General features: G+C 42.2%; 1 protein-coding gene across 10 annotated transcripts; it reads right to left on the reverse strand.

Annotated features, from left to right (window-relative positions):
- Positions 1–35: 35 nt before the first annotated feature.
- PEX5 (peroxisomal biogenesis factor 5) lies at positions 36–24,346 on the reverse strand. 10 transcript variants are annotated; one of them, XM_081127662.1, is made up of 17 exons: positions 24,196–24,274; positions 23,406–23,568; positions 22,791–22,826; positions 22,402–22,534; positions 22,054–22,185; positions 13,745–13,870; positions 10,213–10,318; positions 9,638–9,728; positions 9,122–9,232; positions 8,764–8,856; positions 8,303–8,422; positions 3,557–3,700; positions 3,281–3,351; positions 2,655–2,867; positions 2,174–2,339; positions 1,683–1,840; positions 36–1,502 (listed from the first exon to the last, which is right to left on the reverse strand). In XM_081127662.1, exons 2-17 carry the CDS (start codon positions 23,550–23,552, stop codon positions 1,301–1,303), a joined length of 2,049 nt encoding a protein of 682 aa, XP_080983788.1. In that variant the 5' UTR covers positions 23,553–23,568; positions 24,196–24,274; the 3' UTR covers positions 36–1,300. The 10 variants fall into 10 exon arrangements, with proteins under 10 accessions (XP_080983788.1, XP_080983792.1, XP_080983797.1 ...); XM_081127664.1 differs by having other exon boundaries at positions 42–1,502; positions 8,303–8,398; XM_081127666.1 differs by lacking the exon at positions 13,745–13,870.
- Positions 24,347–27,411: the final 3,065 nt, after the last annotated feature.

The following is a 27,411-nucleotide window of genomic DNA, read 5'->3' on the forward strand; positions in this document are numbered from 1 at the left end:
CCCAACACCCCAACTTCATGCCTGGCAGCAGAACTCAGACACATGTCAGTCCCATTTATTCTTCATACAAATATTTTACAGTTTTATTTTAAAATCATTTACACACATTCATACAAAGAAAAATAAATTTCAGGATGGAACCTTGGGACCATGGTAATTTAAAAAAAATCTCTCTGATCCTTAGCTACTGAGGACAAGGCAAGAGGCTCAGCAGTCCTTTCTGGAGGTTAGTGCAGCTCTCCATGCAGGGCCCAGTTGAGAAGAGTCCAAGCTGCTCCCTCAGCTTCCCATCTTCACCTTGAGAAGGGACTACAGGGAAGGGGATTTCTGACACTCTCCCCTAGAAACATTTTAAGACATACAGCAAATAACCTAAGGTAACACTGAACTCCCTCTTTGCTAGGAATTTGGCAAGATGGCAATTTCTGAACCAATTTTTCTAGAAGAGCTACTAGCTCAATTCTTACTCACAGGTCTAAGAGGAGGAGGGACTGCTGCACACACCACATTCCTCATCCTGCTGCTCTGACCCACCAACGGCCACAGAACAGAGCCCTTGATCTGATCTCATCTGGTCCCTTCTAGGCTAATTCCAAAAGTGAGCCTTCCTGCTACCCAACACCTAAACACTGTGTAGCAATTTACCCTGGCAGCTCTTGAGGACCCCTCGATAGTGATGCCAGCATTACTGTGTGCAGCACTGTACCCAGGAATCCAAGCGACAGCCAGGAGAGGTTCAAGAATGACAGAACTCTGAGTATCCCTACCCAAATTCAGCTCTGCTGAGCCAAATCAGCATTTAAATCAAACAGGCCAACTCCTGCCATCCCATCCTAGATATAGTCATCACAGAGGTGCACAGTAGAACATCCTATACATAACTGCTCAAGGAAGCTGTACTATTATCAATTCCCAGTAAAGGGGGGTGGGAGTGGAGAACAGACATTACAAATGTGGTAGACCCTATGAGAAATGGCAGCTGATGACAACAGTTACCCTATTACTCTGGGTCCTACCCAAAAAGCAGCACCAAGAAAGGGCATGATGAGCAGAGAGATCTGTAGCTGGATGTGCGGCCCTTGAATTACCAAGGGACTCTGAGATAACACAGTTCATTTTCCTACAATTATGTAGGAACAAAAACAAAGACTACTCACGCCTACACTGAGGCCGCTCCTGAGAGGCCATACCGCTTATGATTATCAGCCCACCCCCTTGGTAGGCCCATTTGGGGGGAGGGAGTCACATCCAGAGCGGGGACCCCTCTAGGCAGACACTCGCAGGGCAGCCCATCCCACTGTCACTGGGGCAAGCCAAACATAGTTAAGAGGGTGGACAGATCCCGGGCATCAGCTGCCCCATAGGCATCGCTCTGGCCTAACATAGACAATGCCAAACGCAGAGTGCTCCAGATGTTCTCTGACATGGCACCCCCTTCGCCCCGAGGGCCTCGGCTTTTCTTCTGCATGTTCAAGGCCTCCAAAAAGTGTTCCACAGCCTCCCTGTAGGGAACAGGAATGAGTACTGGTGAGCAGAACACCAAGGAAGGAGGTAGTGCAGCTGGTATGGGGAGAAAGAACGCTGGGGATCGTTAGTCAAATAACAGGAGCAGAGAATGAGGAGCTAGGGCCAAAGGCAGGGAGAAAAAGTTCATTCATTCATTACTCGAAAGACACTCTCACCGGTGAGCCCCAAGGTTGATGCAGCTGATGCCCAGGTTATAGCGGGACCGTATGTAACCTGGCTGCAGCTCGAGGGCCCGACGGTAAGCAGCTACTGCTTCTTCGCTCTGGTTTCCATTGGCCAGGGTGGCCCCTAGCTTATTCCACAGCAAATAGTCCTGGGACAGGGATGAAGAAGGGTTAGGAGCATAAGCCAGGCTCAGGTCAGATTCTGCCCATTCCTCTGGTTCATCAATCTGCTTAGCTAACACATGTTACAACCCCATTCCTTTCTCCTCAACAGTTCATTGTGTGGCTCAGTGTAACCACTCTCACCATATAGACTCCCTTAAGTTCAGAGGACCCTACACATCCACCCTTCTTTGCCCAAATCTCCCAAGGTATTCAGTACATGGAACACTGGAATGAACTGTCCCATGACTCCAAAGGTCCCACCAAATGATTCTCCATCAGGTACAGTTATGTCCCTTTTCCACTCTCCCGAGGCTTACATTGGGACGAACGCTGAGTGCAGCTGTGAAACAGTCCACTGCCTTGTCATACTCCCCACTCAGGTTGAAAAGGACCCCCAACCCACACTGCACATCAGGGTCAATGGACGTAGGGTCCAGGCGCACAGCTGCCAGGAAGAGCTCTTTCACTTCAAGAAACAGGGAGCTGGAAAAGGAGAGAAAAATGTGGATGGATATGTCTATATTCCTACCCCTCCAAAATAATTCCTTAATTAGTCAATCATATCCCAGAGATCCATCAATCTATCAGCCATCCCTCCTACTCTACTCCCAAATTCCAATTTAGAAACCTGTTTTTATGTCTCCTCCCAGCATTACACCGTAGAATGTAGACCTTCTACAAGTCAACCCTAGGACTCCTATTACACTTTTAGACCCTTGAGTCTCAATCCAAACTTCCAAAATCAAGGTTTTCCTCCTAATCAGATTACCACTCTCACCCCAGGAACTCCTCACTCACTCGGACAACAGAGATCCCAGGATGCGCTTGCCGGGGCCCAGTCCTACCCCACTGGCCCCTTCTTCCCCAGGCACCACCAGATGGGCATAGGTTGGTGTGTAGCGCAGCCAGTCTCTCAGGGTTTCACAGGCCTGTCGCTGCAGGGACTCGTTCGTGAAGCTTACAGCCAGTGCCATCAGTGCTGTCCGGTTATCTGGCTTTAGCTCCAGACACCTGTTTGGACAGAGATGGACAGAGCTGGTACTGCAGTGACAGTGGCACCCATCAGCACCCTGGGACCCAAGCCAAGATTCAGAATGTAGTCACGATGACCTCACCTACCAACTCCCTCAGATTAATGTACAGAGAAATCCTCTACATGTAAGTTATTAATAAAGTTACAGATCTGAGAAAGGAAACATTTTAGCAGCCAAGGAACAAGCCAGGGTCCCACAAATAAAACCAAAAGCTGCTGAAGGAATGGAACCAGTTATCTCCGATTCACTCCAAACCTTAGAGTTTCAATCATGAGAAACAGTCTTATTAGTGGCCAGAAAGAAGACAAGGATCTGGATCCAGGCTCTTATCATTCTAAAGGCTTTTGGAGAACCCTGGAACCACCTCACCCCACCTTCCAGTGTACTCACTTCCGCAGCGCACTGATGGCTAATAGTTCTTGTTCATTCTCTGCCTGAGTGGTACCCAGATACTGCCAAGCCTAGAGAAAAGTTGACAGATTCCATCACCCATGTATTCACCTTTCCATACTCCCTTCCTCTGGCTCCCCCTGACCCACTATCTCACTCTCACCCTCACCCCAGGCCATCACACAGGCTCTAATCCATCTGTACTACTCTTTGGGGCCTCCCTCAAAACTGGAGGAAGCAGTCACTAACTTGAAGTCAGAATAATGAGTTACTCACTTCCATGTGCTTAGGATCCTGCTGCACAGCTGCCTCAAAGAGCAGCACAGCATTCGGAAGGTCCCCATCTTGAAGTCGCCGCAGCCCTTCCTCAAAAGGCTGGGGGTGGTCACGCAGGGGGTTCTCCTCCTCAAACTGGTAACCCTGCAAGGAAGAGAAGCCAAGCAGGAACCCATATGAGAAGGAGCCATCACAAAACAGCAGGAATAGGAGATGACACCAAAACAGGGGTGGAGAAGAAGTTGGAAGGCCTCCAAAAAGGTATCTGAATAAATGCTGGAAAATTCTCCATATTAATAAGGAGATCCTCTATGGCTATAGTAAAATCATTCAGTTTTGTGCTCACACTTCTATCTTTGGTTCACAATAACTGGAAAGCTAGGCTAGTCTACAAATTCTGATCCATGCTGACAACAAGCTTATTTTAGGGACCCTTTATAGGCCTGGATTTCCACATCCTTGACTTCTCACGACTGAACAGAACACATGTCTTACCAGAATTTGCTTATAGTAATGAGATAAGTTCTACTTAACTATTCAAAGGACATTTCTTGTTATCCTGTAATAGTGTGATAATGTATAAAGGAAAGGCAATTTGGAGTCAGAGACCCTGCCATTTAAATGCAACTCTACCTAGCTCATGGAGTCATTGTGGGCAATAACGAGATAGCATGTGTTGAAGCACTTTGAAAATTTTAATTTACTCCCCAATTTCATTCTTAAAAATTATTATTAATCTTTATCTGATAGTAAATGAAAGCTAGATCCCAAAATCCTGGGGCAGAAATGCTTCAGAAAAACACTGTTCCCTTCTAACTGAGGACTTCTCATTTGAAGACAGAGTTATGATGCTCTGTGCAAAGTTTTGTCTAGTGGTATTTTATGTTAGGCAGAGACGTAATAAGGTAAAATGGTAGTCACTAATAAACCATATGACTTGGGACAAGCAAATAAAATGTTCCTTCTTGGAGAGTAAACGGTTACCATCACAAAACAATATACCAGATAACAACAAGATGCAAAATACCACGTAGGTCCCTTCTAAATGTAGTTAAGGACAAATGAGGATGAAAGTGTACATAATAAATATATGAGTAAGGCCCTTTTACAATATTATTATGAAACTGCTAAAGAACCAGAAACATTTAAATCTTACCAAAAAGTTCTAAATCATTAAAAGTCATCAGATGCAAATTATTTGTAACAAATAAAAATTAAATAATTACAATGGAGGTTTAAGAAGCAAGACATATACAAGATGGATTTGGACATATACAAGATGGAATGTATAAAAAGTATATTCATGTCAAGAATAGGTAATGTTCCTGGGACATCTCTGTACAATCAGAAAACTCAGAAGGTAGAAAATGACACTATGCCAGGCATCAGTAAGCCTTTTCTGTAAAGCACCAGGTAATGTTTTGTCCCAACTACTCAACTCCACCATGGTAGTGAGAAAGCAGCCACAGTTATTATTTAAATAACTAAGCATGACTTATACAATTTTCACATTACAAAATATTACTTTTCATTTTTGTCAATCACTTTAAAATGTTAAAACCACTCTCAGCTTACAGGCCATGCAAAACAGGTGGCAGGCCAGATTTACCTACAGGACATGGTTTGCCAACACCCACCTTAGACTATTAAAGTTCAACAAAATAAATCCTTCTGTATTCATCCTCAACTACTGTCCTCATCAGTCCAAGTCTTAAGCCACCCTGTAGAAAACAGTGACCACTGTTGTCTATCACACAATTCCCTAATTACAGTAATTCCTGCCTCTCAGAGCTATTGAAAGCATCAAATGAGAATATTCACCAAAGCTTTACCAAAAAGCTTAAAATGCTATTTGTAAAAAGGTATTACCCTCAGCAGACAATGTAACAAGTCGGTGCCATTATGTTGCAACCACAGGGTTCTCTAAGTATCCTCTTGTTTATGCTATCTATCCTCCTTGAGATTTTTATCAAATGCTAATCAGAGAGACATTTTTCAAAATGAGAATATTTGCATAGATTTCTTTTAAAGTGCTCTAGAAGAATCTTCAAAACTATTACATCCTGCCCGGCCGGGTGTGGCTCAGTGGTTGAGCGTCAACCTAGAATCCAGGCGATCAGGGTTTGATTCCCGGTCAGGGCACATGCCCGGGTTGTGGGCTCAATCAATGACTCTCTCATCATTGATGTTTCTATCTCTCTCTCCCTCTCCTTTCCTCCCTCTGAAATCAATAAAGATATATTTAAAAAAAAAAAAAAAAAAAAAACACAACACTATTACATCCTAAAAAGTCTAATCCAAGCCAATCATTGGGTCTGATCATTTTCTGATTTATTCAAAAATTTCACAGGATCACACTGCAAAAATAGGATAACTACTAAGAAGTGTATCCTATCACAGAAATTTCTCCTTTATGCTCACAGTATATAACATCTGCTTGAGCTATACATACGTGCTGTCTTGGAAAATTAAAGGACCATCAATAAAAATTAGTACATTCATGCCCGGCGGGTGTGGCTCAGAGGTTGAGCATCAACCTATGATCCAGGAGATCCAGGGCACATGGGTCAGGGCACATGCTCAGGTTTCAGACTCCATCCCCAGCAGGGGGCATGCAGGAGGCAGCCAATCAATGAGCACTCTCATCATTGATGTTTCTCTCTCTCTCTCTCTCCCCCTTCCTCTCTCTGAAATCAATAAAGACCAGAAAAAAAGAAAAAAAATGTTTGTATAGTCAGAGACCCATGAACTTATATGACGATCAGAGTCAGATTCACATTTGGGGGGAAGAAAGTACTAATGACATATAATTCAGTAATAGCACAAAGCCAGATAAAACCTGAATTGTTCATTATTAGTAAGTAATAAAGTAAAGCATATTTTTGTGAAACATTAATGCAAATGTTTCTAATACTAATTTCACAATATCCCAAGGATCAATGATATCAAATAGGGTTCAAGAATCTAAAACAGAATTATGTTTTTAAGTTTTGAACTTAAAAATTTATTCGGCCTAGCATATCATTAATATGTGAGTAAAAAAAAATGCTAAGAGAAAAAATGCTGCTCATATGAAACTAGTGCTATGTCTATATTTATCAAAAGCATGGAAATTTTTATCTAAAATTTCAGAACTTGCCATTTATAAGTCAACAAAAATTATTCATACAAATTAATAAAAGTGGTATCTCCCTCATCAGAATGCTATAGGAGAAACTCTTATTATGGTAAAACATAGGGCAGGGTCCCAAAAAGTCAACTCTCTTATTATATTACTAGATAGCTCTCAGGAAATCAGACTGGGATAATAAAAATCGTGTTTCTCTTAGTACTGTTTCATTGGCTTTTTAAAGTTATCTTGAACTTTATTCATCTCTACCTCTGCACAGCTCCCTTATGTCAAGATCCACCTTCATCATCCTGCCTTATATCTCCACCCCTGGTTCTAGCCCAAGTCCCTTCCAAAACAGATCTGACCTGAGAAAAAAACATTACTATTCACCTCCCAAGTTCCTATTTTGCCTTCTACAAAACCAAGTAATTCTCTCCCTTCCCAATCATGCTTCAACTCAGCAGCTCAATTATTAACCACATCCCCAAATGCCCTACAACCCACAGGTAGTATTTTTTTACAATGATAAGTCTGAAAAAATACACACTTCTAAGGCAATAGTATATACTATATACAAAATTAGGTAATCTTTCACCAGTGACTCCTGTGAAGTTTTCCTAACATTTAGTATAATTCTTTAAAAACACCCTAAATTGGGGCAAGTGGTTCTAATCTCAAGGGAGAGATTAGAACTTAAATTTATGAGTTAAAAAAAAAAAAATACACAGAGGGCAAGAGGAGGTGGAAGAGGGCATAGAGGGGATAAATGATGATGGGAAAAATAAAATAAAATAATAAAATTAAAAGTACACAGATATTGCCCGGCTGGGTGTGGCTTAGCAGTTGAGCATCAACCTAGGATCCAGGCGATCGGGGTTCGATTCCCGGTCAGGGCACGTGCCCAGGTTGCGGGCTCGATCCCCAGTAGGGGGTGTGCAGGAGGCAGCCAATCAGTGACACTCTCCTCATCAATGTTTCTCTCTCTCTCTCTCCCTCTCGCTTCCTCTCTCTGAAATCAATAAAGATATTTAAAAAAAAAAAAAAGGTGTGGAGGCACAGAGAGAGGTGTGGAGGCACTCCACACCAAAAGAGTTATCAATCTTCTCAAAATGTTCTCAACCTCTCAGGCAGAGCTCCTTTGTTTGTGCTCTTCCTGCATCATGTACAAACCTCTACCATAGGTATAACATCATCATATCATTGGTATTTAACACGGATGGTCTATTATTATTAACCTTTATAGCCTAAGAATAAAGCATACTCTCAATTACTAGAGGACAGCAGGGGTAAGGGAATGTTTTAGACTTCCTTTCATAGAAAGGGGCTTAAGAAAATAATTACTTAAAAGTGAGTACCCGGCCCATCTGCCATGGCTCAGCAGTTGAGCATTGACCTATGATCCAGGAGATCGCTGTTTGATTCCCAGTCAGGACACATGCCTGGGTTGTGGGCTTGATCCCCAGTGGGCAACCGATCAGTGACTCTCTCTCATCATTGATGTTTCTATCTCTCTCCCTCTCCTTTCTTCTCTCTGAAATCAATACAAACTTTTTTTTAAGTGAGTACCCAAATTCAGGATTAAAGAAGAGACAACAAAACAAGGAAATCCTGCAATCTGAAAACCTAGTTCTTACCTTATCATAGGAAGCAGCCGTGAGGTCATCATAGTCAGAAAGCCAGGGGTGAGCCTCAGCATCCCGTTTCGCCATCTCCTCCAACTCTGCCTGCAACTTGTCCCAGAAATCGACATCAGACTGTAAGGAAGGGAAGGCAGCTAGAAAAAGGGGATACATCATGACCACCCCCCCCCAGCTCCTCTAGAACAATTCCCTAAGGCAACAGTTCTTAAATTTCAATATGTTTAAGAGCATCTGAAGAGCTTTTTAAAAATGCAGATTCCTAGATCCTACCCCCAGATTCTGATTCAGTCGTCTGAGGTGATGCCAGGAATTGGCATTGAGAGGCACCCACCCCAAGCAATTCTGACACAGATGATCCAGGAACTCTATGTTCATCACCTTTATTTTAACACACCCACTCGCTCCAATGGAGTCTTTTCTCAATAAGTGTCTGCTCCTGCACTATCTGCTCTCACCTCTATAGCTGACTTGGCTCGTTCAAACTCCATATCAAGGGCAGATGTGTTTACTGGTCTTGTGAACTGGTCAACCCAGGCCTCTGATGTACCCTGCGACAAAGAAGGATGGTCATACCACCACCACCAACTTTCTACCCACTAAACACCAACTCAATACCCACTGACTACCACCAACCTGGACACTTTGGCCAAGAAGAATAGTCTCAGAACCTCTTTCCCACCCACTTGGACCTGAATGCTACCAAGACAAGCTGGAAATAAAATCCCTTCCCCATCTGGGACCATTGAACACTAAACCCAAGGCCTAGGGTACAAGCTGGCTCTGAAGTGGAACTGGGTGGTGACAATGTCCTACCTGCTGCTGTATAAACTCTGCTGCCCACTGTTCTGCCTGAGCTCGGCCAGACCCTGCACCGGACTCCAGGGACACCTGCCCCTCGCCAATCTGCCGCACGAATTTCAGGAACTGGGGCACAGAGACACACATAGGCCACTCGGGAAAGAACTTCCAGGTGTGCACTCTTGATCATGCCCAAGAGGAGCCTGCACTTACCCCTCCCCCCTGACCATCTATGGCTGCAGACAAGATATGCTGAAGACCCCAAAAAATGTAGAGAGCAAAAAAGAAAGGGATTTCTGGCTCTAAAGATTTGAGAAGGCACAGAAAAGAGAAAGGGTTAGTAGGCAAGGAAATGAGGGAAAGAATGTTGGAAGGAAGAGGCAGGTTCCAAAGTCTCCATTCTCCAGACTGGAAGGAATGGACCAAGGATCTCATCTCCTTCTCTTTAAACTGAACTGGGGTAAGAGAAGCAAGACCCTTGACTTTCAACACCAGCTCTGCTGGGCAAAGCAGCAGTGGGGTGTGGCTCACCTCAGAATTAGCCAGTTTGGGGTCATCCACTTTGGCCACAAAGTCACTGGCGGTGTGCTGCAGATCCTCCTCAGGATGATAATCATCATACCTGGAACAGGTAAAAACAAACTAATTTTACACATTAGTTAGCCATTACCTTCCCCATATTATTTCTCCCCTCCCAGCCCATGGCAATCACAGCTCCTATGGGGGAAAAGAGAATGACCTTACTCCACTCTCTTGTTGAGGACCTACAAATTCCAATTTACATTTAAAAAGGACAGTGGGGCAGGAGTGGTAAAGCACTGGCCACGTCCTTTTCTCTCTCTTTCCCAAATATATCTTTTCAGCGAGAAGGAATAGACAAGCTCCAAATTAAAATGGAAACAGGGCGCATAAAGTAAAGCTACAAACTTTTGGTTAGGACAATTAGGATTCTTAGGGATCATAACATAGGTGGAAACCTTAACGTACAAAAGGAGGGGGTAACAAGTTGGTTTGGGAATGTGGATGGAGGGGGTTGGAGGAAGCTAGGAAAACTGTCCAATCCTCCTTCCACAAGGATCCATCCAGAAAGAAGTAGCTGCACTCACCAGCGATCAGTGGCAGCTGTTCCCTCAGGCTCTCCCAGCCACAACTTCTCCTCTGACTGTTCCAGATATTCCTCAGCCCAGCGGGCAGGGGACACAGACAAAGGGTCTGCAAGAAGCAGAGAGTTGGGGAAATCACACAGGATTCAGTGAGTGGACAGGGAATAAGAATATTAACTTGACCAAGCGAAAGCAGACAAAATCCTATTTAATCCCTTAGAGACCCCTGGTCAAAAGAAAATATTACTAAATTTTCAATATCAAACCCACTGTTGCCCCCAAGGGGCCTAGGATAGAAATTTACTGAGTTAGGAACAGGACACCAAATAAAAAGGCTCAGGAAAGGAGTGAGGACAAACCCTTTTACTGAAACCTCAATAAAAAACAGAAGGCACTAGGGCCTCCATCTTCCTCGAAGGTACTGCCGGGAAGCAGCAAGGATCTAAGGGAGAACAGAAGAGCTCTTGTTCCTTAACCAAGTCTCTGGTCTGTTCTCCATCTACAGAGTTCACACCCTCCCAATGAAAGGAGCCTCATATTTCATCTTAATGTACCTTCCAAGAGAAATTGAGAAGCAGGACACTGAACTAGAATTATGGGTCCACTCTTCCCACTGATGTTTGGGTTTTTTTCATTCTTTAATTGAGATTGAATACAGACATGAAAGTTCATCAAGTCTACCAAACTTAAGTAGACTGTTTCATTAATTTCTACATAGGAATACACTCAAATCACCACAACCCAGATCAATATTTACAGTTCCCTCACAGGTTCCCTTATGCCTCCATCCCCCAGGGATAAACTACTCTGACTTCAGTCACTTTTGATTAATTTTGAGGATTATGTTTTAAGTCTAGTTCTAGAAATTGACTTAGCTCTAGTGACAAAGGGCACAGCTGCAATATCCAAATAAACATATTAAGGCAACAGATCGAATGAGGGTGCTGAACTAAGTGTTTCTCAACCTCTAGGACTTTGCCCTTTATTATTCTGGGGCCAGGAGGAGGGGGGAAGCAAAGAAAAATTATTCTAAAGGGCCCTAAAAAATGTGTAAATGTAGAGAAAGTGTGAGCCTACAGTGTTCACTCCTGCTCTGCATCCACATATTTACAAACCAGATACTAAGATGGACATTCTGTCTTTGTTCCCAATTTAAAGATCTGTCATTTCTTTTAATACTGAGGAGATTTATTCCCTCTTAATGTTTAACAGAACTTTATATTCCATTTAACTGAGACTTTGCCTGAATAATTTCAACAAAGTAATCTCAACATCTGAGAAAGTAACGTCAAAATCTGAAAATACAAAGAATCAAGACTCTCAAAATATAATTATTAATATTACTAATTAATAAGAGATACAGTTAATTTTTTGATCATGGACTCTGTCTCTTAATTTCACAGACTCCCAACATTTATATCCAGATTTCCCTCACTAGCTCTTACAGTCAACATTTATTTTTCCTCTGCCCCAACTAGATGCTGGCTCAAGAGTAGAGACCTAATAAGGAGATACCTAACACTTAGACTTTATAATACCTCCCAGTTCCTTTGTCCCATTCTGTTGAAAAATAACCCATCCCTCCTTCTTATTCTTAACTAGCGTGCTTTATAAAAGTACACTCAGGCCACAAGTGCTCCTTACAAAGACAAGGAGCAACAGAAAAACATACAAAGCACCTGGACTACAAAATAGACATGAGATAAATTAAAAGAAAATCCCAGAGGTGAGAAAAGACTTCTTCAAATATCTATAATTTGATATTTGGCCATATTAGCCAAAAGACTCAGAATTTTCTGGCACTGGGAACTGCTCCAACAAAGGAGTCAAAATAAAATTACCAAAAGAATACCACTTGGCCTTCACAATATTTTTTGAGAAATTCTTACAGAAAATCAGACCCATTTGGATACCTCTGAGACTGAAGCAACTAGAGCCTACAAAGGGAAGGAGACTGTCCTACGTAAAATTGATAAGCAGAGTTAAAATTAACAACCTACATGCCAAATATACAATTCAAAATGTTCACCTTCATACAGTTTCTCATGGTGTGTTCATTCCAACTAGGAACATCTACCCCAAACTCAGAACTTCCTACCCTTATCCATCAAAGTTTCTGTGTTTGCTAAACAGCACAGTGGTAAAGAATGTAGGTTCTAGAGTCAGCCCACCTGCACTCAAATCCCAATTCCACAATTTATTCACCATGCATCTTCAGACAAATTACTTAGCCCTCCAAGTTTCCATTTCCTTATCTATAAAATAGAAATAATAATAGCTACCTCATAGGGATTGTCATAAAGACCAAATGAGATAATGTATACACAAAACACAAAGTAACAAATATTAGCTATTGCTATCATAGTTGTCTGCTCATAGCAAACTCACACCAAAAGTAGAAAACACCACAATTGTTATTGTGATGGGGTTGTTATTCATTTCATTCCATAGCCTCTTCCTCTGTCATCCAGGGGAATCTATGGCAATCTTCTGCTTCTGCTGCCCACTGCTTTTCCGATGAAAGTACAGGTTTATCTCTCATGATTATCATTGAACCTCACATACCACATTAGCTGAGGCTGTCTAAATTGAAAACTCCTTAAAGATGTGTTTCATTCCCAGAGCTGAGCAATCATGAGATGGAGAATTATTTGGCCCAGAAAATTAGGATTGGGGGGGGGCAGATACCATCAAGAAATATGGCAGACTAAAAAATGAGGTTCATGTGGTGATGGAATAACTCTATATCTTGATTGTGGCGGTGGTTACACAAATCTACACATGATAAAACTGCATAAAACTATAAACACACACACAAATAAGGGCACATAAAACTGGTGAAATCTAATAAGCTCTGTGGACTGTACCAAAGGCAATTTCCAGACTTTAATATTGTGCATAACTAACTGTTATGCAAAATGTTATCACTAGGGAAAACAAAATAAAAGATACACAGAACATTTCTGTACATTTTTTGGCAACTTCCAGTGAAACTATAATTATTTCCAAATAAAACATTAAAGCAAAAAAACTGAACTTCAAGGTTCCTTTTAAACTTAAATCGTAACAACGGGGATTAGAAAATAATAAGGATTTAGGAGAGATCCAAGATGGCAACAGACTGAGTGGAAGCTACACTGACATTTTCCGGGGACCAATCTGGATTTACAACTAAAACGTAGAAAAATCATCCTGAAAACCACTGAAGACAAGCTGGAGAGCACCCTCATAACCAAGGAGGAAAAGTGAAGACAACACAGAGGCTGGTAGGAAGTGTGGATGAGAGAGGGCTGGCTGGGCTCCCACAGGCAGCAGCTGAAGGTCTGGAGGGATATCTCAGCTGTGGGGGGTTCCCACTGAGGACTCTGGGGCCTAAACCCCAGGCTGGCTTCCCAGCCAAGAGCACCAGAACTCAGAAAGATGCCTACATAACATCTGGCTGTGAAAAGCAGCTGGGTTTCTGTCTGCCAGGGAGAGGCAGCTGGAACTGCAGGCACCCTCTTAAAGAGCCAACGTTTTGTGTGCAGCCACTCACCTTGGGCTCCGGCGGAGGGAGAGGAGAGTAGACTGGAGCTGTGTGGGGAGAGTCTGGGGTTGTGGGTTCTGGAGAGTGAGATCGGGGACGCCCATCTGGATTCCTGTGCCAAGTCATTCCCGCAGACTGTGGAGGACATCTTTCTCAGGCAGCAAATTTTCCACTTTTGCCTGAGGGGGGAAGCAATTGCCTCACCCTGCTGGAGAGCCTCTCACCCTGCCCAGAGGAGTTTCTACAGCCTGAGGCTTGTTAAGAGACAGATAACAAGCAGCTGCCCCACCCTGTGGAGCTTCTACAGCCCCAGGCGCATTAAGAGAATCAATTAATCAGCCTGCTGGCAGAGGCAGGCCTCAGGGTGCTTTGAGTCTTTGCCTGATCTGCTTCAGGACCTGGGCCTTGGAAAAGCAGACTTTGGTGTGCATCTTGGTCCAGTCCTAATGCACCCAGCCCCAGCAGAGAAGACCTCAAGCCTAGGGTAGTTGATAGCTCCAAATGGTGCTCAGGGCCAGTCAAAAAATGCATCTAACATTGGCCTGTACCAGAGACCCTCCAAAAAGCCTGAGAGTCCTAGCAGATCTACCTACCACTTAAAAACAAACCAAAAAAAGTAGCCAAAATAGAGAGACCAAAAAACAAGCCCCAAATGAAAGAACAAGAGAAGTCTCCAGAAAAAGAGCTAAATGAAATGGAGATAAGCAATCTCTCAGATATAGAGTTCAGAATACTGATTGTAAGGATGCTGAACAGCATGAAAAAAGATATGGAAACTATGAAAAATGACCAGTCAGAAATGAAGAATGACATAGCAGAAATAAAGAATACATTGGAAGGAATAAATAGCAGATTAGAGGAAGCTGAGGATCGGATCAGCGAATTAGAAAACAGGGTAGAAAAAAATCATTCAATCTGAGACCCCAAAACAAAAAACAATTAAAAAACAGGAGGAAAATCTAAGGGAGCTGCGGCACAGCATGAAACATAACAATATTTGTATTATAGGAGTGCCATAGGAGATCGAAAGTAAGCAGGGGTTAGAGAACCTGTTTGATGAAATAATGGCATAAAACTTCCCTAACCTGGTCAAGGAAAAAGTCATAAACATATATGCACCCAATATAGAGCACCTAGATTTATAAAAAAGCTTCTAGAGGACTTTAGGGGAGAGATCAACAGCAATACAGTCATAGTAGGAGACTTTAACACCCCACTGACTTCACTGGATAGGTCTTCCAGACAAAAAATCAACAAGGAAACAGTGACCCTAAATGACACACTAGATCAGATGGATTTAACTGACATTTACAGAATATTCTTCCCCAAAGCTGCTGAATATACATTCTTCTCAAGTGCACATGGAACATTCTCAAAGATAGACCACATGTTAGGACACAAACCAAGTCTCTACAAGTTCAAGAAGACTGAAATCATATCAAGCATCTTCTCGGACGACAGTGGCATGAAATTAGAAATCAACTACAATAAAAACACTAAAAAACATTTAAACACATGGAGGCTAAAAAGCATGTTTTTAAACAATGAATGGGTTACCAAAGAGATCAAGAAAGAAATAAAAAAAAATTCCTGGAAACAAATGAAAATGAACACACAACTCCAAATCTATGGGACACAACGAGAGAAGTCCTGAGAGGGAAGTTCATAGCACTACAAGCCTACCTCAAAAAACAAGAAAAACTTCTAATAGACTCTCTAACCCTAAAACTTAAAAAGTTAGAAAGAGAATAAGAAAAGCCCAAAGTAGAAGGAAAGAAAATAATAAAGATCAGAGCAGAAATAAATGACATAGAGACCAAAATAACAATACAAAAGATCAATGAAACCAAGAGCTGGTTCTTTGAAAAGATAAACAAAATTGATGAACTTTTAGCCAGACTCATCAAGAAACAAAGAGAGAGGACCCAAATAAACAAAATCAGAAATGGAAGAGGTGAAATAACAATTGACCCAACAGAAATACAAAGGATTGTAAGAAAATACTATGAACAACTATATGCCACCAAGTTGGACAACCTAGATGAAATGGATAAATTCCTAGAAAAATACAACCTTCCAAAACTCAATGAGGAAGAGTCAGAAAGCCTAAATAGGCCAATAACTGCTTATGAAGTTGCAGCAGTAATTAAAGGACTCCCAGCACACAAAAGCCCTGGCCCGGATGGTTTCACAGGGGAGTTTTACCAAATTTCAAAGAAGAACACCTATCCTCCTCAAACTATTTCAAAAAGTCCAAAAGGAAGGAATACTTCCAAACTCTTTTTACGAGGCCAGCATTAGCCTAATTCCAAAACCAGATAAAGACTACAAAGAAAGAGAACTACGGACCAATATCCCTGATGAACATAGATGCTAAAATCCTCAACAAAATATTAGCAAATCGTGTATGCACCATGACCAAGTGGGATTTATTTCAGGGATGCAACGCTGGTATAATATTCGCAAATCAATTAATGTGATACATCACATAAACAAACTGAAAGACAAAAATCACATGATCATATCAATAGATGCAGAAAAAGCATTTGATAAAATCCAACACCCATTTTTGATAAAAACTTAGCAAAGTGGGAACAGAAGGATCATACCTCAACATAATAAAGGCCATATATGACAAACCTACAGCCAACATCATACTCAATGAGCAAAAACCAAACCCATTTCTCCTAAGAACAGGAACAAGACAGGGGTGTCCACTTTCACCACTCTTATTCAACATACTACTGAAGTCCTAGCCATGGCAATCAGACAAGAAGAAAACATAAAAGGCATCCAAATTGGAAAGGAGGAAACAAAACTGTCATTATTTGCAGATGACATGATATTGTACATAGAGAATCCTAAAGACTCCACCAAAAAACTACTAGATTTAATAAATGAATTCAGCAAGGTAGCAAGGTACAAACTTAACACCCAGAAATCAATGGCATTTTTATACACCAACAATGAAGTCTCAGAAAGAGAAACTAAAAAAAAAAAAAAAATCCCATTTACCATTGCAACTAAAAAAATAAGATACCTAGGAATGAACTTAACCAAAGATGTAAAAGACCTTTACTTAGAAAACTACAGGACACTAAAAAAGAAATAGAAGAAGATATAAACAAATGGGAAAATATACCATGTTCATGGATTGGAAGAATTAACATCATTAAATGTTCATACTATCCAAAGCAATCTATAAGTTCAATGCAATCCCTATTAAAATACCAACAGCACATTTCACAGATCTAGAACAAACACTGCGAAAATTTATATAGAACTAAAAAAGACCCCAAATAGCCCCGGCAATCTTAAGAAAGAACAACAAAGTTGGGAGGGATCACAATACCAGATATCAAGTTATACCACAAAGCCACTGTAAGCAAAACAGCCTGGTGCTGGCACAAGAACAGACATATAGATCAGTGGAACAGAACAGAGAACCCAGAAGTTGACCCACGCCATTATGGTCAATTAATATTCGACAAGGGAGGCAAGAGCATACAATGGAGTAATGACAGTCTCTTCAATAAATGGTGTTGGGAAAATTGTACAAGTAGTGCAAAAAAAATTAAACTAGACCACCAACTTACACCATACGCAAAAGTAAATTCAAAATTGATAAAAGACTTAAATGTAAGACATGAAACCATAAAAATCCTGGAGGAAAACATAGGCAGCAAAATCTCAGACATCTCTCGTAGCAATATGTTTGCTGATACATCTCCTAGGGCAAGAGAAACTAAGGAGTAAATAAACAAACAAATGGGACTGCATCAAAATAAAAAGCTTCTGCACAGCAAGAGAAACCATCAACAAAACGAAAAGGGAGCCCATTGTATGGAAGAACATAGTTGCCAAAGACACATCTGATAAAGGGTTAATATGCAAAATATATAAGGAACTCATACAGCGTAACAAAAGGAAGATAATCCAATTAAAAATGGACAAAGGACCTAAATAGACACTTCTCCAAAGAGGACACACAAATGGCTAAGAGACATATGAAAAAATGTTCAATATCACTAATCATCAGAGAGATGCAAATTAAAACCACAGTGAGGTATCACTTCACACCTGTCAGAGTAGCTACCATCAACAAAGCAACAAACAACATGTGCTGGCGAGGGTGTGGAGAAAGCGGAACCCTAGTACACTGCTGGTGGGAATGCAGACTGGTGCAACCACTATGGAAAATAGTATGGAGGTTACTCAAAAAAATTAGAAATGGAGCTGCCTTTTGACCCACTGATTCCACTCCTAGGAATGTATCCTAAGAATCCTGAAACATTAATCAGAAAGAATATATGCACCCCTATGTTCATAGCAGCACAGTTTACAATAGCTAAGATCTAGAAACAGCCCAAGTGTCCATCAGTAGATGAGTGGATAAAAAAGCTGTGAGACATTTACACCATGGAATACTATGCAGCTGTAAAGAAGAAGAATCTCGTACTATTTGGGACAGTATGGATGGGCCTGGAGAATATTATGCTAAGTGAAATAAGCCAGGCAGAAAAAGACAAACATCACATGATCTTGCTTATACGTGGAAACTAAAGAACTTAATAAACTGATGAACAGAATAGATTCAATGACATGGAAGCATAGATGAGACTGACGAATGTCAGAGGGATGGAGGAGGGCGGGTGGGTGCAGGGGGAGAGAGTAACCAAAGAATTTATATGCATATATGCACAAGCCAAGGACACAGACAAAGGTGGGGAGAGGGACTGGGGAGGGGGAAGGGACGGGGTGGAACGGGTCACTGGGGAGAAAAAGGGACATCTGTAATATTTTAAACAAAAATAAATTTTTTAAAAAAATAAATAAAAAATAAAATAAAAAATAGGCAAAGGACCTAAATAGACACTTCTCCAAAGAGGACATACAAATGGCTAAGAGACATATGAAAAAATGTTCAATGTCACTAATCATCAGAGAGATGCAAATTAAAACCACAATGAGGTATCACTTCACACCTGTCAGAATGTCTACCATCAACAAATCAATGAACTACAAGTGCTGGCGAGGATGTGGAGAAAAGGGGACCCTAGTACACTGCTGGTGAGAATGTAGACTGGTGCAACCACTATGAAAAGCAGTATGTAGTTTCCTCAAAAGATTAAAAATTGACCTGCCATTTAACCCAGTGATCCCACTTCTAGGAATATATCCTAAGGAACCCGAAACACCAATCACAAAGAACTTATGCACCCCTATGTTCGTTGCAGCCCAATTTACAATAGCTAAGATCTGGAAATAGCCCAAGTGCCCATCAGTAGATGAGTGGATAAAAAAGCTGTGGCACATTTACACCATGGAATACTATGCAGCTGTAAAAAATAAGGACCTTTTATCCTTTAGCACAGCATGGAGGGAACTAGAAAATATTATGCTAAGTGAAATAAGCCAGTCAGAGAAAGACAAATACCACATGATCTCACTTATATGTGTAATATAATAAACAAAATAAACTGATGAACAAAATGGATCTGGAGACATAAAAGCACTGAACAGGCTGAAAGATCTCAGAGGGAAGGTGGGGATGGGGGAGTGGATGGGGAGAGATTAATCAAAGAACTTATATGTGTATAAGCATAACTCATGGACACAGACATTGGTATGGGGAAAGCCTAGGGATGGGATGGATGCAGGGTGGAGGGGATCAATGGGGATAAAAAGGGGACATCTGTAATATTTTCAACAATAAAGATAAAGAAACTTAAAAAAAAAGAAAAGAAAATAACAAGGATTTAAAGAATATATCCTCTCATCTCAGTCTACTTATCCATTAAAGTAACAAGTACTCTATATATCATCAATATAATAATATCACCCACAAATGTTATGAGAATTTAAAAAAAAATTCAATTAATAGAAAATCAATTTCCTTTAGCTCTTTCTCCCAGATTTTACTTTATTCACTCACTAAATACTGAAAATCCACTACATACAAAGCAATATACTACTGCAATAAGACATTTTTATGAAGGGAGACTCCAAATAGCTCACCTTCTACTTCCAGCTTCCCATGTCCCTGCCTCTGTGAAGCAGGCATGGTTACAAAAGAATTATAAAAAAGGAGGAGAGAGAGATCTCCCAAAGAAGATTTAACAGACTTAAGGTAAGACAGGTCCAGTGTGTTTTTGTAAAGTTGTTTTGCAACATTGATTTCAATGGCTGCAAACAATTCAGGTAACCATAATGAAAATCTCATCAGTCTCAATGCTTTTAGTAGCAATGATTTTTTTTTTGAGTTGTGAAAAATGACTGATGCCCACACATTACAACTGTAATAAGAGATAGCACTTATACCTAAGGTTTGTATGAAACACTGAGTTTTAGTCTGGTGGAGGGTCTCTGTTACAGCTCAGATTTCTAAGTAATAGTGTAATGGTTCCAAGTATAGAGCCTAGAGTCAAACAGACATGAGTTAGAATATCATCTCTGTTACTGAATGACTTTGGACAGAGTATTTAACCTTTCCAAATCTTAGTTTCCTTATCCATAAAATGGGGAAAGAATGCCAGTCTTGTAAGTGTTCTTGTGAAGATCAAATGGGTTTAAGAATATAATGTGTAGCCCAGCCGGGCACGGCTCAGTGGTTGAGCGTGGGTCTAGGATACAGGCGATCGAGGTTCGATTCCCTGTCAGGGCACATGCCTGGTTGTGGGCTCGATCACTGACTCTCTCATCATTGATGTTTCTGTCTCTTTCTCTCTCCTTTCCTCTCTCTGAAATCAATAGATATATTTAAAAAAAAAAAAAAAAGAATATAATGTGTAGCTCTAGCCAATTTGGCTCAGTGGTTGGAGCATCGGCCAATGGACTGAAGGGCCCCAGGTTCAATTCTGGCCAAGGGCACATACCTCGGTTGCAGGCTTGATCCCTGGCCCTGCTGGGGGGGAAGGGGGAAGGAAACAATTGATGTGCCTCTCTCACATAGATGTTTCTCTCTCTCCCCCTTCCACTCTAAAAAGCAATGGAAAAAATATCCTCAGGTGAGGATTAATGTGTATAGCACGATTAATGAAACCAAGAGCACCTACTGTTTACCTTAAACTCCAACTTAAGGGTGGGAAAGGGAGTTATGATAACAGAGACCATTAACTTTTTTTATTCTTACTAATTTTTTTTTAGAGAGAAAAAGGGAGAGAGATAGAAACATCAATGATGAGAGAGCCGTCATTGATCAGCTGCCTCCTGCATACCCCCAACTGGGGATGGAACCTACAACCTGGGCATGTGCCCTCACCGGGAATCCAGCACAATCTCCTGGATCCTAGGTCAATGCTCAACTGCTGAACCACGCCCAGCTGGGCTAGTCTAGAATTTTTGTAACATTCTTCATTTGAATCTCGTTATTCTGGATTTCTTAAATTGGAAAAAGACTAGCAATGCTTCTCTGAGAGCAATCAAGAAGAGAAAAGCTAAAGAGAATGCCCTTCTTCTATGTCCCTAATCAGACAGGCTTGGCAGGGAGGGGGATCAACCTCAAAGGATGCAGTGATCATGGATGCTCTCGAAAGGGAAGACCCTGAAGACTGAGACCCTGAAGAGCTGACACTGTAAGCCTGGCAGTACCACATAATGGTTAAACACACAGGGTCTGGAATCATTTAAACCCAGAGTCAAATCCTAACTCCACCACTCACAAAGCTGTGTCACCTTCGGCAGTTGTGTTATCTGTAAACTAGGAATAAAAACAATAACTATCTCAAGGGTTCTCATAGGAATTAAATAGATAATGCATTTAAAAGCACTTAACACAAAGTCTTTTAACATGGTAAACAAACATTAGCTATTATTATTAATTTTTATTATTATCACCAGGGTATGTTCTTTGACCTCCAAGATCTTATACTTCAGGTCCTTAAACTCAACAATTTCATTCTCCAAGGCCCAATCCTGCTCAAGACGACTTAATGCCAGAATCCCATGGCTGTGTTAAATAATTCTCTCTTCCTAGGCCACACTGCAATCCAGCCAATCTCTTCACCAAACTATAGTAATAAGTTTCAAATAACAAAGAAGTAAACATAACTCCTCATGTTTCCTCTTTCTCTTCTCTCCTTTTCTCCTTCTCTCTCTATTTCATCCAGTTCAAACCTAGTTCACTGTTTAATACAAGTTTCAATTCCCTATTATCACCTAAGGGAATTCAGGTTCAGTGCCCCCATAGAAATAAGCTGAGTCCAGAAAAGTCATAAGCCCCTGAAATCACTCTACACCCTTAGATGATTTAGGGTAACAGTGTAGAACACTGATTGCCCCATAGGAACCATTTTAGATTTTTCAATGATGAGCCTCACCTGTAACTTCAGAAATGAATTCTTGGGACCAGTCAGTCTCATTATAATCCTGAGTTACATCCACAGCATCTCCAGCTGCAAGAAACTCCTGGGCCCAGTTCTCAGATAAAGCCAAGTCTGCCACACCAGGGGCTTGAGAGAGAGAAAGAGAGAGAGAACTAAGAAACAAAAGAAATACATATTGTTCTATCATGCCTAAGGAACCCTGAGTGCACATGAAAACACTATTCCCTTTGTCTCCTTCTGCATCTCAGTTTCCCGGTCCCAGCAACATCCAAACATGGAACCCCCTTGGCTCTATCTACACAGAAAATGGTGATCTCCCCTCACACCAGACTCTGGACCCACCTCTCTGGGGTGCCTGGCGAAAGCTTGACTGTTCAATCTCCTGCATCTCTGCCAGGAGGTCATCCATTTTGAAGGTCTGAGGGGCACGGGACACAAGTGGTTCATTCTGGTCCTGGAGGAATTCGGCCACCAACTATCAGAAGAGAGATGATGAGATGAACTCGGCAAGAGACAGGCCAGTTAGATGGGGGTTACTAATGTCAAACAGAAGGGAAGGAAAACACAGAAACTATAGATTTGGAAATACTCAAAGAATACATTTTAAGAAATAAGCAGGAAGGCTAAGGCAAATTTCATTTGGTCAAAAACTAAAATATGAGTGAGCCAAGTTTAAAGTAAAAACATAATGGGCAAAAGAAAAATGCAACAGAAGAGACTGGTATATTTACCTCATCTTCAGAGGCTACCCCCAAAGGCTTAGATACCTAAGACAGAAGGGAGACAATATGGTAGAGTGGTAAAGATCAGACACACAACTAACTAAATGTGGGTTAAAATTCCAGCTTTGCCATTTATATGACCTTGGGCAAGTCACAAAACCTCTCTGAGCCTCCATTTCTTCATCTATAAACTGGCTGCTTTCATCAATATAAAGATGGACAGTGCTTAGCTTATTACTTAGTAAACACTCATTAAGTGGTAACTATTATTTGCAACACAATAGAGCAGTGATTTTCAACCTTTTTCATCTCATGGCACACATAAAACAATTACTAAAAATCTGTGGTACACCAAACATTTTTTTTGCCCATCTGACAAGAAATAGGTATCATGTTGATTCATTCACAGCCGACAGCTATTGTTGTATTGGCTGCTGTCATTTTTTTTATTTTTATTTTTTGACAATCTAAGGGAAGAGGTCAGTGCCTCTGACTAAATAGTCAGGTATTTCACGTTTTAAAAATTCTTCCAGCACACTGAAAATCACTCCAAGAGAGAAAGCAGTTAATAGGTATCCCCCATCCCAAGGCACTACTTGGGCTTTCCACCTCAAGAACACTCACCGCCTCAGAGGCTGGGGTTCCTGGTGGCCAGGGACCAGGCCTTAACCCCTCCTGCCGAAGGGCCTTGTCCTGGGTGAAGTGCCCGGCCAACTTCATGAGAGGGTTGGCACCCCCGCATTCGCCCTCCACCAGCTCCCGCATTGCCATGGTGACCACCAGCTCTCTGATGGGCAGAGAAGGTTAGGAATTGAGGTCCCGTAGTCAAACTCAGCCCACAACTCAGCCCCTACCTGGGGGAAGCAGACAGAAGTCTGTCCCAGGTTAGCCACTGGCCATGCTCCACCCTGTGCCTTTTGCTGTGGCCCCCACCTGTCAGGAGTCCCAGAGGGAGCCGCTGCCCTCCTGCCGCAACCCTCTCAAAGGCCACAGCTTTCAGCCTCGGCCTCCCCAGCAGCCTCCAAGACTGCGGTCTCAGGCGGAGGGACTGGCCGGCAGGCAACCCTCAGAGGGGCCTGAACCCAGGAGACGAGGGGGGTATAATTCCGCACCTGGGCTGTACCGGGGCATTAGCAGGGCAAGGAAGAGTGGGAACGCCGCCTGACCGCAAGGCCAGTCCCCCATAATCCCGGTGGTCCCGAGAGCATCGCGGGGGAACCATCCCCTCCCCTAAGTCACCTGAGCCCCTCCCCCAGCTCCGCCAAACCAGGCCCACCCCTCCCGCGCTCCGGACCGTCCCATCTCCACCGCCCCAGTCGCAACTCCAGCCCTGTCCCCAGGACCCGCGAGGACACGGCAAGGACAGGGAAAGCTCGGTGAACGTGTCCTCCGTTCCCCTTAGCCCTGCGCTCACCGTCGCGCGCGGAGCCGCACGACCCGCTGGGGCACCGGGTGCGGGCCCGAATGGGAGAGGAAAAAATGGGGCGGGGAACCGGGGGCGGGGCTCAGGCTTAAAGGGGCCGTGACCACAGCGAGGCTGTTGCTGCCTCGCGGAAGCTGTTTCAAAGGGCGGAGCCTTAAGACGGCGACGCGGCATGACGGGAGGAGCCACCTTAAAGGGGAAGAGCGCCTTAAGGGGGAAGTCTGGAACCGCTCTAGGAGCTCTTAAAAGGATCACAGACTCCAGGACTTGGAGCTGGAGCGTCCTCAAATTTGGTGAAAACAAAGGGCGCGAGTTGCTGAGCTCCGTTCATCCTGGCTCTTCCCTGGAGGCGCGTGTGTAACGGGGAGTTGCGAAGTGTAAATCCGGGGCCTTCCCAGCCTTCGAGGCCTGCCCCCTTCTAAACTGCCCCTAGTGGACCTTGTCACAGTCTCCGTGGAGACAGAGGCCTGCCCCCAACCCCTCTGCCACCTCTGCGTAAAGGGGAAAATAGCACTGGATGATAACAGTTTAGGAGACTAATATAGGGTCCAACGCATCCTGAGACCTCAAGCTGATAACCTACAGGGAAGGTGCAGAGTGAGTCACTCCTCTTCCATCCTTCCTTCCACGCCACTGGTCAGGGTCACCCTGGCGGCCTTATTCCCACTGCTCCAACTGGGAAAGCACAGACATGATGCAACAAATGATTTTTAACCACGAATTAAGCCTCAGGACCCTCCATGTGCCACCGGATTGGCTCTGGTGTCAAACTTCAAGGTCACTGAGAAATCCTGAAATCTCACCTGGCTCCAAGACCAAGGGAGTCCTGATGTCATGAAGAAGGGCAGGAGGTGCTCGGGGCTGCTAGTAGATGAGCAGGGATGGATTAGTGCCAAAAGGACAGAAGTCCGGGTCCAGCTCAGGGTATGGGAGAAGAGACACACAGAAGAGCAGGTGGTGCCCTGGGCCAGGTTGTTTTCAGGCTGTCTGGCAGGTTTCAAAGGTGGAGGCTCCAGGGTACCACAGGGGCATAGCTATGTAAACTTATTTCTGGAAAGGTAGAGAAACTGCTCTGATACATCAGGGGGACAAAATGGCAGGGCAGACTGGAAGATTGTACAAAATTTCTTCTTTTCCTTACCTTTTCACCTTCTTTCAGGGGCCCTAACCCAATACTGTTTTTCCCCTTGCATGTTCACTGTTCTCAGGCTACCATTGTAAAGCAAATACCTAGTACCTAATAAACTAAACCATGCCGAGGAGGAAGGGATGCCCTCTGAGAAGTGTATACTTTTAAAAAGAGGATCCCTGGAGAGAGCTTTTAACTGAAAGCATGTGATATGGTAGAATTTCCAAATCAAGGCATCTAGAGAGGTCTTCCCAATACCACTCAAACCACACACATAACCTTCTGCTCTGCTAGGAGATTAGTAACTGGTTAGCAATAGCTTACTATGTGCCCAGCTCTTGGGGGGATGATTATAGCTAATGTTGATTGAATGCTTACAAAAATCTAGGCATTGCACTGAACATTTTAGTTGCATGCAACTAAATCATGCAATTCTATTTATAAATGTACTTTTTAAAAAATTACTTCTACTTGTTCTTTGATTGATGTTTAACTCAACTTAAACAAATTTAAATTTCCTTAACAATTAGTCTCATCTACAGACTTAGTAAAATTTCCATAACTGTTTAGATCATATTCATATGCTTAATGTATTTGATTTTTTTTCCTCATGCACTTCAATTGCCTGACAAGGTAAACTTAAAATCCTCACATGAAAAACCTTTCTTATAACATAAGCAACTCTTGTAAATCTAATTACCATGTCCAGATGTTTGATCTGTTTTAAATGTTCTGTAAGCTTGAGCAGTCTTATACCTTTCAACTAAAAATCATAACTCTAAATACAGATATTTCAAGTTAAAAACACAAAGCTTAATTTAACTTAAATTCAACAGATTCTTAAACTTGTCTTAAACTTAACATAAAAATATGATTTACTTCACTGTCTCTATGCAAAGTTCCAGATCCACCTTGAGATAGTTAGAGGTAACTCTTGTGAGCTTGTGGACAAGCCTAATGATCTGAGTTATTGGCTGCTCTATACCTCCTTCCCACGACCCATGATACAGTTCACAATGACAGTAAGAGGCTAACCAGGCATGGCCTACTTGGGCCTGCACAAAGCTCACACACACATGCTCAGAAATACAACTTAACTCCTTTTGAGGTTTAAGGCTCAGTCTGAAAACCTGGCTGGAAAACACAGCAGTACAAAAAGTTATTCCATCTACCTGTTAACCTAAAAATAAAAGGCCAAAGTGAGAGGCAACAAGCATTTATTCAAGACCAAAAGGAATAGCTATTCAGGAAGTATTGATTCGGGCAGAAACCCAAATAGTGTTCCATTGAGGAGTCAAAGATAATGGGTATTTATGAGAAAGAGAAGGGGAACAATGACATTCACAGAAGGAAGGGATTTCTATTGGTGCAAATAAGCTAACATCATGACACTAATCCCAAGCATGTTTTTTAATTTTTAGTCCAGTAATCATAATATTCACTTTCTTATTATCTTCACGAACAGTTATTTGGGATACAATGTTACTTTAGCCCCAGTCCAAAGGTTATTTTGCCCCATTTTAACATCCCAAGGTTTGAGGAGTAAGGGATGCAAGGCAGTTCATATGGAATGGCAGGCCCAACTCCATTTTACACACCAATGCCTTACTTAAAAAGCTTTTATAGCCAAGATTCTACCCATTTTGAGGTGTGAACAAACCTGTTTGGTGAACTAACCTGTATTTTTGCATTAACTGCAGTACCACTTCACCCTTGCCCATCTAGATCAAGGTCACCCACAGAAGTCAGCACCCAAAAGCCTGTGAGCTCTCGATTGCTAAGGACCTAGCAGCTCCCTCTGCTAAAGCCCCTGTCTATTAAATAATAACCCTGTGTCTGTTTATAACATGCTGGAAACTATAAAAATAGTCACTCTCCTATGGGCATAAGCTTCTGTAAGCTGCCAAGGAGAAAAAAATCCAGGTGTGTCTGACTCCAAAGCATGTGTTCAAAACAACAACCTCATGCTGCCTGGGCTTTGGATGGAAAGAACTTAGGTATCCTGCCATCTCTAGAACTTCATGCTTTTAAAGACCCCATTTACTGTAGCTAGGGATGGTTTTGTCCATCTCACAATA

This window comes from Miniopterus schreibersii, assembly GCF_964146895.1.
Source record: "Miniopterus schreibersii genome assembly, chromosome: 2".
NCBI lineage: Eukaryota > Metazoa > Chordata > Mammalia > Chiroptera > Miniopteridae > Miniopterus > Miniopterus schreibersii.

Bases quoted from the DNA above. Each gene is read 5' to 3' on its own strand.
- PEX5 (XM_081127662.1), bottom strand. From the start codon at position 23,552: ATGGCAATGCGGGAGCTGGTGGAGGGCGAATGCGGGGGTGCCAACCCT. The intron at 22,186-22,401 runs GTGGGTCCAGAG...CTCTCTCTCAAG, and splicing joins TCGCCAGGCACCCCAGAGAG to CCCCTGGTGTGGCAGACTTG. The intron at 8,857-9,121 runs GTAGGACATTGT...TCTTTGTCGCAG, and splicing joins CAGAGTTTATACAGCAGCAG to GGTACATCAGAGGCCTGGGT.